At 44.1% G+C, this 13,574-nt stretch overlaps 1 protein-coding gene across 1 annotated transcript in view; it reads left to right on the top strand.

Moving 5' to 3' along the window:
* LOC126474656 (serine/arginine repetitive matrix protein 3-like) overlaps nt 1–12,527 on the top strand; it is a 33,150-nt gene extending 20,623 nt beyond the window's left edge. The window contains exons 2-3 of the mRNA XM_050102134.1: nt 3,906–4,172; nt 12,208–12,527. Coding sequence (XP_049958091.1) covers nt 3,906–4,172; nt 12,208–12,527 — 587 coding nt within the window. The remainder of the gene's footprint in view (nt 1–3,905; nt 4,173–12,207) is intronic.
* The last annotated feature ends 1,047 nt before the right edge of the window (nt 12,528–13,574 follow it).

The following is a 13,574-nucleotide window of genomic DNA, read 5'->3' as shown; positions in this document are numbered from 1 at the left end:
TAGATACAGTTGTTTGTAAAGCAGGTGGTGGGCTTCATTGGTTAAGATATTGGGAAAATGAAACCAGTGGACCATAGGAAATTTCACTAGTCTGACTCATCCTATGACATAGCTCAGGATCCATTATCCATCTGCATGCAAGTGCCACTTTGGTAGGAACTGCGAAGATGAATTTAGACAGTTATAAGGCACATAAATGCCTACGTAAACGCAACGTTAAGGTTCCAATGGCTCTAAGCACTATGGGACTTAACATCTGACGTTATCAGTCCCCTAGACTTAGAACTACTTACACCTAACTAACCTAAGAAAATCACACACACACATTCCCGAGGCAAGATTCGAACCTGCGACTGTAGTAGCTGCGCGGTTCCGCACTAAAGCGCCTAGAGCCGCTCGGTCACATGGGCCGCCGCAACGGGAATAATCACATGGTACACTGAGAAATATCCTCTGGCGTGGGCTTTGAAAGCGGTTTTCTGAGTATGGATGTGGATGTGGGTACTCATGGCGAAGCTCGACTGCATCAGAATCGTCTCCTCAGGTATTAGGTTGGGAGGGTCACCTCCAGGAGACACCACTTTAATATGGTGTAACATTTGTCTCCGGCCTTGGTAATGGCCTCATTTCGGCTTATCTAACATAAGCTGCAACAAAGAGATACGAAACAGGTTCTAGAATACTCCATCCAATGGGATCTTCACTTCAAGATCTGTATGTTAAATAAGACATAAATAATGTTTGGTGTAATATCAGTGAAACAGTATTATATTCAGAAGTGTAGCACATTAACATGATTTACCGTAACGATGAACTGACGTATTTTTGATAAACTAATGTCGTTATTACCATTCAGTAGTATGCTAGGTGGGACGACAATTTGTAACACGACGCGATTTAAGTCGCCAAAGTTGAGAAAATATTCTGTAGAAAATTTCACATAATATACTCCAGTCGCTTCGCGAGAAACTTGTATCAAGAAGACAGAAGTTTACATTGAAAGGAAATGTGATCATGAACCGCCTCTACGTTCCTGGTCTTCTAAATGTCTGTTACGAGTCACGATTTCAGGATTCGAAAAATAACGCCAGTGCAGACCTGACGCCAGGGTTCCAGCGTACCGAGCAGTTTAAAGTTATTCACAATTCAAGATAGTCAGTAGTGTGGGAACATGTTTCTAAAATGAAAACAGGAGTTCAAAGTAAACTATTATGTAACAGGAAAGGAGGCAAAATTGTCAGGGTATGTCATCAACATGGTGGCCATCTTGGTTGCTGCATTCTAATTTTCAAATGCATCTAATTATTTTTGAAAACATTGCCGGAGAAAGTCAGCGATTAAAATAGAATATTTGAAACTAATTATAATGCAGTCTAAATCGCAAATACACATTTATTGCAAGGTGACAGGTTCGATCATCCGTCTTCAGACTTCAAAACCATACTGATCGGCAATGGCTGTACACTGAGCAGGAATGGTTGAATTCAGCCCTTAACCATCGGTATGGTTTTAAAGATCTGAGGATGATCACGTGACAGTCGAACCGGTCACCTTGTAATAAAAGTATATTTGCGATCTAGACTGTTTTTTAATTGATTTCAAATGGATTGTTGATGCATGTGCACGCATTCAGGTACACGTGCTGTTTAAAGTCCATGGAGAACGAGTGAAGCAGATGACAGTAACCGTACAACGTGCTGCGCAACACGTCGAGTACATTAGCCATTGTGTGTTATCACTGGTAAAACTAAATTGAGTTTTCTGTACAAAATCCTACATAACTCGAAAATGAATAAAGCTGTGTCCGAATGAAAGCCATCATTGTCTTTCTCGTGGAATTCTCTATTGTCTGATAAGCCACATGATCCCTTCCCTTTTGAGATTTACATCTACATCTACATCTACTACGCAAGCTACCCAACGGTGTGTGACGGAGGGCACTTTACGTGCAACTGTCATTACCTCCATTTCCTGTTCCAGTCGCGTATGGTTCGCGGGAAGAACGACTGCTGGAAAGTCTCCGTGCGCGCTCGAATCTCTCTAATTTTACATTCGTGATCTCCTCGGGAGGTATAAGAAGGGTAAAGTAATATATTCGATGCCTCATCCAGAAACGCACCCTCTCGAAACCTGGCCAGCAAGCTACACCGCGATGCAGAGCGCCTCTCTTGCAGAGTCTGCCAGTTGAGTTTGCTCAACATCTCCGTAACGCTATCACGCTTACCAAATAACCCTGTGACGAAACGCGCCGCTCTTCTTTGGATCTTCTCTATCTCCTCTGTCAACCCGACCTGATACGGATCCCACACTGATGAGCAATACTCAAGTTTAGGTCGAACGAATGTTTTGTAAGCCACCTCCTTTGTTGGTGGACTACATTTTCTAAGGACTCTTCCAATGAATCTCAACCTGGCACCCACCTTACCAACAATTAATTTTATATGATCATTCCACTTCAAATCGTTCCGCACTCATACTCCCAGATATTTTACAGACGTAACTGCTACCAGTGTTTGTTCCGCTATCATATATTCATACAATAAAGGATCCTTCTTTGTATGTATTCGCAATACATTACATTTGTCTATGTTAAGGGTCAGTTGCCACTCCCTGCACCAAGTCCCTATCCGCTGCAGATCCTGTAATTTTCTAATACAGCAACTTCTCTGTATACTACAGCATCATCCGCGAAAATCCGCATGGAACTTCCGACACTATCTACTAGGTCATTTACACATAATGTGAAAAGCAATGGTCCCACAACACTCCCCTGTGGCACGCCAGAGGTTACTTTAACGTCTGTAGACGACTCTCCATTGAGAACAACATGCTGTGTTCTGTTTGCTAAAACCTCTTCAATCCAGCCACACAGCTGGTCTGATATTCGGTAGGCTCTTACTTTGTTTATCAGGCGACAGTGCAGAACTGTATCGAACGCCTTCCGGAAGTCAAGGAAAATGGCATCTACCTGAGAGACTTTATCTAATATTTTCTGGGTCTCATGAACAAATAAAGCGAGTTAGGTCTCACACGATCGCTGTTTCCGGAATCCATGTTGATTCCTACAGAGTAGATCCTGGGATTCCAGGAATGACATGATACGCGAGCAAAAAAGATGTTCTAAAATTCTACAACAGATCGATGTCAGAGATATAGGCCTATAGTTTTGCGCATCTGCTCGACGACCCTTCTTGAAAACTGGGACTTCTGTGCTCTTTTCCAATCATTTGGAACCGTCCGTTCCTCTAGAGACCTGTGGTACACGGCTGTTAGAAGGGGGCAAGTTCTTTCGCGTACTCCGTGTAGAATGAATTGGTATCGGGTCAGGTCCAGTGTACTTTCCTCTGTTGAGTGATTTCAGTTGCTTTTCTATTCCTTGGACACTTACTTCGATGTCAGCCATCTTTTCGTTCGCGCGTTGATTTAGAGAAGGAACTGCAGTGCGGTCTTCCTCTGTGAAACAGCTCTGGAAAAAGGTGTTTAGTATTTCAGCTTTACGCGAGTAGAGTGGCTTCCAGAATTGCCACCATTCCTGTCGTAGGTTAAGTCTGTGGGGCAAGCCTATGATTTGGCTAGTGGCCTAACGCCAGGTAGAGTGCAACCTTTCTTTTTCGCGGCAGCTGGAGGGGGATAGTGGCGGGCCCATCGCCCCGGCCACCTTTTACCCCCTGGAGAGAGCCCCGGTACTCATTTGGTTGTGAGCTGTGTGGACTTGGGACTGTCCTAGATGGGCAGGAACGAGGAAGAATCTCCGTTCCTACCCGGGACTGAATCCGGGTCTCCAGGACCACAGTCTAGCGCTCTACTGCTGGACCACCTCACCTTATACAGTGGTTCCGCACCTGTGGACCAAGCCGTACTCAGTATCCCCGGACGCGCAGACTTGTAACTGTAATCATAAACAGCGATCCAGAAGGCGCCACGTGAGCGTAACGTGCACCCGCAGTGCCCACGTGTAAGTGGGGCACGAGCTTCCGGTGAGGTGCGGCGCCTCTGTCGCCGCTGCCGCCGCCGCCGCCGCCGCCCGGCGCCCCTGGACTGGGTGACGTCAGCCAAGGCCGCGGCGCCACAAGAAGCGACGGCGGCGGCGGCGGCCGGGTCCTGTCACAGGCGAGCGAGCGCCGGCGCGGTTTTTCAGCCGACGGGCATTCCTACCCTAATGACGTCCCCCGGTAAAACAGCCGCGGGCCTCCCGCCGCTTTGGCCGTGGAGAGACTCGCTTTCGCGAAAGCAATAGCGGATAACACCAGTTTTGCAATTAATGGAAACTTCCCGCAGCGTGGAAAGGGCCGTCGCATCAAAAAAATGAGCTCGCTGGAGGAAATTATTAGTGAACTACTTAAAAGGGCACAGTGGCCACTTACGAGCACTCTAGAAAACGTCGTGTAAGTAGGCTGTTTAGGTTTTTATATTGGTAACGCCACGTAGCGCTCTGTATGAAAATCACTGACTGTGCTGTGTGCAGTCTGTGGCTGGTTTGCATTGTTGGAATTTGCTATTGTAGTGTTGGGCAGTTGGCTGTGAATAGCGCGTAGCGTTGCGCAGTTGGAGGTGAGCCGCCAGCAGTGGTGGATGTGGGGAGAGAGATGGCGGAGTTTTGAGAGCGGATGATCTGGACCTGTGTCCATCAGAGATAGTAAATTTGTAAGACTGGATGTCATGAACTGATGAACACTATTAAGGTAAATGTTATTGTTCTCTATCAAAATCTTTCACTTGCTAAGTATGCCTATCAGTAGTTAGTGCCTTCAGTAGTTAGAGTCTTTTATTCAGCTGGCAGTATTGGCGCACGCTGTATTGCAGTAGTTTGAGTACCGAAGGTTTTTGTGAGGTAAGTGATTCATGAAAGGATAGGTTATTGTTAGTTAGGGCCATTCTTTTGTAGGGATTTTTGAAAGTCAGATTGCGTTGCGTTAAAAATATTGTGTGTCAGTTTAAGCACAGTCATTTATAATCTTTTTAAGGAGACGTTTCAGTAGAATTGGTACGAGGCGGTCACGTGGTCCTCCATTACTGATGTACATCTTGGCAATGAAGTAGTGCCTAAGTGCCAATCGATTATACAGAATCGGAGCAGCTAAAATGCGTCGTTGTAGAGACATGGCAGAAAGGCAGAAAAGAGCTATTGAATTAAAATATTTTCAATGAAGTTAGCCGCATTTGGGCACTGAAATAAATCAGTGGGAGTAGGTGGAAATTTGTGGTGGACCGGATGTCAAACCTGGTTCAAAAAATGGTTCGAATGGCTCTGAGCACTATGGGACTTAACAGCTGAGGTCATCAGTATCATAAAACATAGAACTACTTAAACCTAACTAACCTAAGGACATCACACACATCCATGCCCGAGACAGGATTCGAACCTGCGACCGTAGCGGTCGCGCAGTTCCAGACTGAAACGCCTAGAACCACACTGCAGGCGTCAAACCTGGATCACTCGCTAAATGCGACCAGTGTAGTTAACCGCCTCGGCCATCCGAGCACGCCCCCCATCAGCAAGGGAATGGTGTAGCACAGTCAGTTAGCACGCCGTAAGAACGGTGGTCGTAGAAACATCGTAACCTAGGGGGGGACTGGATATGAATGTCATGTCATGTCAATGACAATCATTTCTTTATATACAAGGTGTTTCCGTAAGAGCGTACAAAAATGCAACAGTACAAAGAGTATCCTCCACTGAACAGGTAGCCAGCTTTAGGAGACATGCAAATAAGCTTCTCTACCGCTTTGTCTAGCATTACTGTTTTCCAGCCTATTTACAACTAAGTGTGTACAAGTTTACACGTACAACTGTGTTTATTTGCATGTACGTTCTTTATTTCCTGCATGGAAACAGGGAGGATGAGCCTGATTACCAGGAAGTCATGATGCAGAGTTGGTTTAGTTTACTTGTCCATAAGGTGGCTCTGTTGTGTCGTATTTGCATTGTCCATGACAGAACGTGCTATGAATCAACGACAGAACCATCCATTATTCAGTGCTATTCCGAAGCGTATAGTACAGTACTATGGACCAGTACTGGTACAGTGTTTCCTGGTCATTGGACTGGAAGGGGTGGTCCTATTACTTGGCCAGCGAGGTCACCTGACCTGAATCCGCTTTATTGTTCCCTATGGGGATATCTAAAATCACTTGTGTATGAGGCCCTAGAGGATGCGAAGATGGAATTAGTTGTCAGAATTGTAACTGCCTGTGGTGTGATTCGAAACAAACCAGGGATATTTGTCAGGGTTCGTCAGAATTTTATTCGCCAATATCATGCTTGTATTGCGTTTGATGACCGTCAGTTTCAGCACATTTTGTAAGATAAGAGTACAAACGATAGTATTTGCAGCTAATTCTAACTAATGTAAATAAAAAAGTACAGAACAATGGGATTTTATTCCTATTCCCTCCAAAATCTGACTTCTCCGACGCCAGGTTCCCTTCCTCAGATTGTTCAGTGTACTGTTAAATTTTTACACGCTCTTACGGAAACACCCTATGTATCTGTGTAGCAGATAGCTCACCTCTGGAGAGAATTTGCAACTCATCCCTAATCTTTCCTACAATCTTTAAACCTTCTTCAGTTTCAGCATACTCGTAATGTTGTTGTTTAGCTCCCTCCGTTTCCGTTAGAACCACGTGGGTTGTCATTGGGGTATGGGTGGGAATGAAAAAGAAGTGCAGCTCATGACACGTGAATTCCCAGACTTTGTTCATCCAGTATTTGAGAATGAATGTACTTAGTGACTTTAAACAGACTTTAAACATAATTTCAAATCTTAACGAAAGTTTTCTCGCTGACAACCCCCACAACATGATGAAAAGAAAAGAAAATTGATCTCTTACTACATTTTCGCTTTTCATGCAGTAAAAGTCCCGCATCTTATTCAATTTATTACTTCTTTACTATTAACTATATTTACGACACATTTAGCAGTCAGTGTTCATATGTACCACTAAATGTACCTCCAAAATATTATTATTCTAAGACTCATAGTTTTTTAAACTATTAAAACTAATGTTTATATTCTCTATTTTTCCTACTTTATTGGTTTATTTTGCTCAGCAGATATGATTCATAAACACTGAGACGCATGAAAAACTGCCGCATACTGTATAAAGTTTACATTTATTACTTCTTTGTTATTAATTCTATTCTCAACAAATTTCTGAAAAACTCACCAAATATAATAGTAAATGTACTTGCAAAATTATATCATTTAGCGAAACTTTGTTCAGGAAATATGCCGTCATAAAGATTGAACTGCGTGAAAATGAGACTTTAGGGGGAAATTCGTTAGTGATAAAGCTGAAATATGTGTAGTAATATGTGTCTAATATGTTAAACATATGTGAAATAATGTGGTATGTGCATATCCTGGCAAAGCCGAAGGTGAAAAGGTTCTCTTAAACCCATGGATCGATTTCAGCCAAACTTGGTACACATATTACTTACAATCTGGTAATAATTTTGGGGTAACAACCACTAGCGTGCTATTGGTATGTAGGTGATAACTTGGTGACAGAAGGTGGGGAGGATCACATGGACAAATGGTTCAAATGGTTCTGAGCACTATGGGACTTAACAGCTGAGGTCATCAGTCCCCTAGAACTTAGAACTACTTAAACCTACCTAACCTAAGGACATCACACAGACCCATGCCCGCGGCAGGACTCGAACCTGTGACCGTAGCGGTCGCGCGGTTCCAGACTGAAGCGCCTAGAACCGCTCGGCCACCCCGGCCGGCGCACATGGACAGAGAGGGGAAAGGAGGAGATGGACATAGATAGGAGAAAGGAGGGGGACAGAGAAAAGGATGACGTGGACGGGGAAAGGAGGAAAGGGGGAGATAGGCTGAGGGGGATATAGGTGTTGGACAGAGAGAGGAACAAGAGCAGATGGGCAGAGAGAGGGGAGAGGAGGAGACAAAGAGAGGGGGAGACGGCCTTTAGAATGGCCCGAAGAGTCGCAATAATGCCTCATGTTACTTGATGCAAGGTGTCAAGTGCAACGACGGCCCAGTGAGCCATTGTGTAGTTCAGCTGTAGGTGGATTGGAGGCGTTTCTCTTTCCAGGACTTAGAGAGCTCTCACTGACGTTGCCCTGGTCATGAAGGAGGATATATAGCCATTTCTTCTACATCTGCTTCAAGAAGATACTGTGGTCACTACCGTCTTCCAAGATGACAACAGCTAGGTTCACGGAACTGTTCAAAAATAGTTCAAATGGCCCTGAGCACTATGCGACTTAATATCTATGGTCATCAGTCCCCTAGAACTTCTTAAACCTAACTAACCTAAGGACATCACACAACACCCAGTCATCACGAGGCAGAGAAAACCCCTGACCCCGGCAGGAATCGAACCCGGGAACCCGGGCGTGGGAAGCGAGAACGCTACCACACGACCACGAGCTGCGGAGTCACGGAACTCTACTCATGGGTTCCTTGTTAGGCATCATATCACATCTCGCATGATCCGATAAATCACTCGATGTTAATGACACTGAAAATCTCTGAGACTATTCAGAGCAGCGGATGAACCGCAGTAATTTGGTACTGTACAGTAAAATGGGGTAAATAGAAATCAATGAGGTGAATAGGAACAAAACTTGCAAAAAAATTATATGATATAGCGTCGGAAGACAAATAAGAATATCACTCAAAGATTTCTTTGCCTAGGTTGGTAGTGAACCAGTCTAACAGGAAAATTGTGAATTTGAAAGTTGATGACACCGTCAGTTTACATTGTGTCCATTCTACAACAGACATTAGATGTGGTGGTGAATTTACGTATTTTGAACTTGTAAGACCAATCTAAACTGACGGAAATGTAGAAGCACGTAGCACCGTGTTCAGCCCAGGAGAAAGTGTTGTGATTAAAGTATATGGAAAAAGTAAGCAGTCATTTAGATTGTATGCATGTAGAATGTGTCATTTAGAAGGCAAAGTTTAGGTTGACGTTGTAAAGGAAAAGCAAAACCGATTAAATACGTTTATTTTAACAGATGTTTCATTTTTTAGTCAAAGAAGATGTTGTTCAAAAACTCTTAATTATTTCTCGTGGTACGACTCCTTGACTGAAAGACATCATCTTTAATATGGTGGATTAGCCGAGCTGTCTAAGGCGCTGCAGTCATGGACTATGCGGCTGGTCCGGGCGGAGGTTCGAGTCCTCCCTCGGGTATGGGTGTGTGTGTGTTTGTCCTTAGGATAATTTAGGTTAAGTAGCTTGTAAGCTTAGGGACTGATGACCTTAGCAGTTAAGTCCCATAAAATTTCACACACATTAATTTAATATGGTGTGAGTTACCTAACGTATAAACAAACTAAGTTGCTCAATTTCGTGTTACAACGAAGTAAAATTTTGTTTTTTTATATTCCTGATGAAACAGGTCTATTGGGAGTTCGTTATTTGCATTTCTGGAGTTTGTACATACTTTGGATGTCTTAAACGCTAGGCGACAATTTTGAATTTTCTGATTATTCGCGCGCAGTCTTCCATCAGAGTAACTGTGTCTGTTATGTCATCGCTGTTTGGCAGCGAAGAGCGCGGGAATTCTATTGTTAGAGGTGTAGTGAGACTGACGTCGAACAGAGGACTTGTGGCAATGTAGACGTAAAGTTAAGTGCATCTGTAAATAACTAAAATGATTTCTGTGTAAATATTGCGGAACAGAGGACAAAGATTCGATCAGTGATTTAAAATGAAATGAGATGTAATGAGATTACACAAGCATATGAAGAGGAAGGAAGGTAATACTTTTTATTCAGTTGTGTTACAGTCGCGCGTACTTTGGAACCATTGTTGAATGAGGCATCCATATCAGGGAACTTTAGATTTTTCATTAAAGATTGAGTAACTTTTCACCGTACGGTATTTTTATGTTTATTAATTATTTGTCTAACATTTGTGGTATCTGTATTGCCCTTATGAGTGTTTTAACATGAATTTCAAACAAGTAATAATATATCACATAATTCAAAACCAGTTTGTTAAAGAAATAGTTCTTTAAGAGCACTGTCCACATCCTAAATCCAAGCCAGTTTTATTTAAAGAGTGTCTCACTCAGTGAGGTGTATAAAACAGTTTACTTGTTGTCCGGAGCACTGCACTAAGCTCTCAGCAAATGTAGATAGAAATTTGCATCTGGCGCGCAGAGAGCGGCAAGCACCACGTTTTCTAGCAATTATGTTACGAGGTAAGATATTTTCATTTCACGATTAGTTTGTTACGAAAATTATCAACGTACAGGGGGCATTTCATGAACTGCATCGTTAGGCAGATTATTAACGCACTGGGACCGCTTTGCTTAATTAAAGAGGTTAATAGTTAAGTTCAGGATTTAATCAGTCAGCAGATATTTTTAGAAAGATTATAAAATAGCCCCAAATTCATGTTGTATTCTCGAAGCTAGATACCGGGTGATCAAAAATTCAGTATAAATTTGAAAACTGAATAAATCACGGAATAATGTAGATACAGAGGTACAAATTGACACACATGTTTGGAATGACATGGGGTTTTATTAGAACCAAAAAAATACATAAGTTCAAAACATGTCCGACAGATGGTGCTTCATCTGATCAGAATAGCAATAATTAGCATAACAAAGTAAGACAAAGCAAAGATGTCGTTCTTTACAGGAAATGCTCAATATGTCCACCATCATTCCTCAACAACAGCTGTAGTCGAGGAATAATGTTGTGAACAGCACTGTAAAGCATGTCCGGAGTTATGGTGAGGCACTGGCGGCGGATGTTGTCTTTCAGCATCCCTAGAGATGTCGGTCGATCACGATACACTTGCGACTTCAGGTAACCCCAAAGCCAATAATCGCAAGGACTGAGGTCTAGGGACCTGGGAGGCCACGCATGACGAAAGTGGCGGCTGACCACACGATCATCACCAAATGACGCGCGCAAGAGATGGGTCAAATGGCTCTGAGCACTATGGGACTTAACATCCGAGGCCATCAGTCCCCTAGAACTTAGAACTACTTAAACCTAACTAACCTAAGGACATCACACGCATCCATGCCCGAGGCAGGATTCGAACCTCCGACCGTAGCGGTCTTGCGGTTCCAGACTGAAGCGCCTAGAACCGCTCGGCCGCATCGGCTGGCCACGCAAGAGATCTTTCACGCGTCTAGCAATATGGGGTGGAGCGCCATCTTGCATAAACATCGTACGTTCCAGCAGGTGTTTATCATCCAGGCTGGGGATGATGCGATTCTGTAACATATCGACGTATCTTTCACCCGTCAAGGTAGCACTGACGCGTTTTGCTGTGAAGCGCCATCTGTCGGACATTTTGTGAACTTTTCTTCCTTTTTCTTTTTCTTTTTTTTTTTTTTGTTCTAATAAAACCCCAAGTCACTCCAAGCATGTGTGTCAATTTTTACCTATCTATCTACATTATTCCGTGGTTTATTAAGTTTTCAAATTTATACTGACTTTTTGATCACCCGGTATCTACCTGCGAGAATACAACATGAATTTGGTTTTTTGATTACCCGGTATATTTGGTTTCTCTCGCAGTTGGAAGTGCACAAAGTCACCGAAAGATAAACAACAGCAAAGTTACAACCAACCGACCAAGTCAGTACGAGTTCAAAAATAAACGAAAACAAATATTTTTAAAGGAAACTTCCACTAGGTTCGAAAGAGATTGTGACAAAATAAACGAAAACAAATATTTTTAAAGGAAACTTCCACTAGGTTCGAAAGAGATTGTGACATGGTCCCATTCACCTGAATACCAGTAAACAGAAAAAATAATAAGATTAGCACTACTGTTTCTATTGACCCCTCCCCCCTGAGTAAATAGAAACAGTTATTTTCGAAACCTAGATATATTTTTAGACCCAACAGCTGCAGTCCAATATAATTTTGATTTTAATATTTCTTTTTAGAAACTGTCGACTTTTTTTTTTCTTTTTAAGTTGAAAACTGTCTCAATTAAATCTATCGTACGGTAGCTCGATGAGGTCTAAAAATCTATGAGTGGCTTCAGCTGGATATGGAACGCTTGCAGAAAGTTGTGGACTTTTCCTCAACTTCCCATAATCAGTGCTAGATGAGGTGGTAGCTGATGCCAGCGTTCTATCTGCTGAAGGGTGATTAACTATTCATCCAGTGCTGACTACGCCGCTGTTACACCTGAGTCCCTCATAAGCACTTTGGAAGGGAGCGAGGCGTCTGCGGGCTTGCCCTTCCGCAGGCAGCCCGCGCCGCCCACGTGTTCGTGGAAGAGCCGCGCCGGGCGACGCAGCAGGGCCGGCGCGGCGCGTGTCGCTGCGTGCATCCGCCGGCGCTGCGGGCCCTTCCAAATTGGACGCCATTATGCTCGGCTCGTTAGCGCAGCGCGGCCCAACGCCGCTAGCGCGGGGGCGAACAGGTAGTCGGCCGGACCGCCAGACCGCCTCCCACGCCGCCACGGCCGCCTCCGCCTCCGCAGCGCCAGCCAGGCCCACAGCGGGCTCTTCTCGTCGCCTCCGATCGACTTCGCTTACAGTCCGTTCCACACGAAGCACTTTCTAGTCAAAACCCACTACTCGTGTTGGGTCTGTCACGTGCCAGCTTGTAAATCAGTGGCCAATCATGTCGCGAGTGGGTCAGTGCCGTCAGTTGTAACATATTTATTTCCTGGTCACGCGTGTGGTTGATCGCTCTTGTGAACGATTAAAATGGTTTTCGGTATCCTAGAGAATTGGGTTTTAGTTCATGCTGGAGATACAGATCTAGTCTTTCCCAATTCTTCTCAATGGACCGTGGTCTGAGCCCACAAATCAGTTTACAAAAGCAAGTGGTTTTCTCCTGACAGCTGGTGCGAAGCAGCACCTTCTGGAGAAGTTACACTATTGGCCATTAAAATTGCTACACCACGACGATGACGTGCTACAGACGCGAAATTTAGCCGACAGGAAAATATGCTCTGATACGCAAATGATTAGCTTTTCAGAGCATTCACACAAGGTTAGCGCCGGTGGCGATACCTACAACGTGCTGACACGAGGAAAGTTTCCAACCGATTTCTCATACACAAACAGCAGTTTACCGGCGTTGCCTGGTGAAACGTTGTAGTGATGCCTCGTGTAAGGAGGAGGAATGCGTACCATCACGTTTCCGACTTTGATAACGGTAGGATTCTAGCCTATCGCGATTGCGGTTTATCGTATCGCGACATTGCTGTTCACGTTGGTCGAGATCCAAGGACTGTTAGCAGAATATGGAATCGGTGGGTTCAGGAGGGTAATACGGAACGCCGTACTGGATCCCAACGGCCTCGTATCACTAGCAGTAGAGATGACAGGTAGCTTATCCGCATGGCTGTAACGGATCTTGCAGCCACGTCTCGATCCCTGAGTTAACAACCATCTGCAAGAACAGTTCGACGACGTTTGCAGCAGCATGGACTATTAGCTCGCAGACCATGGCTGCGGTTACCCTTGAAGCTGCATCGCAGACAGGAGCGCCTGTGATGATGTACTCAACGACGAACCTGGGTGCACGAATGGCAAAACGTCATTTTTTCGGATGAATCTAGGTTCTGTTTACATCATCATGATGGTCGCATCCGTGTTTCGC

Source organism: Schistocerca serialis, chromosome 4 (assembly GCF_023864345.2).
Source record: "Schistocerca serialis cubense isolate TAMUIC-IGC-003099 chromosome 4, iqSchSeri2.2, whole genome shotgun sequence".
NCBI classification, from domain to species: Eukaryota; Metazoa; Arthropoda; class Insecta; order Orthoptera; family Acrididae; genus Schistocerca; species Schistocerca serialis.
Note: the sequence above shows the minus strand (reverse complement) of the source record. Positions and strands in the feature narration are given on the sequence as shown.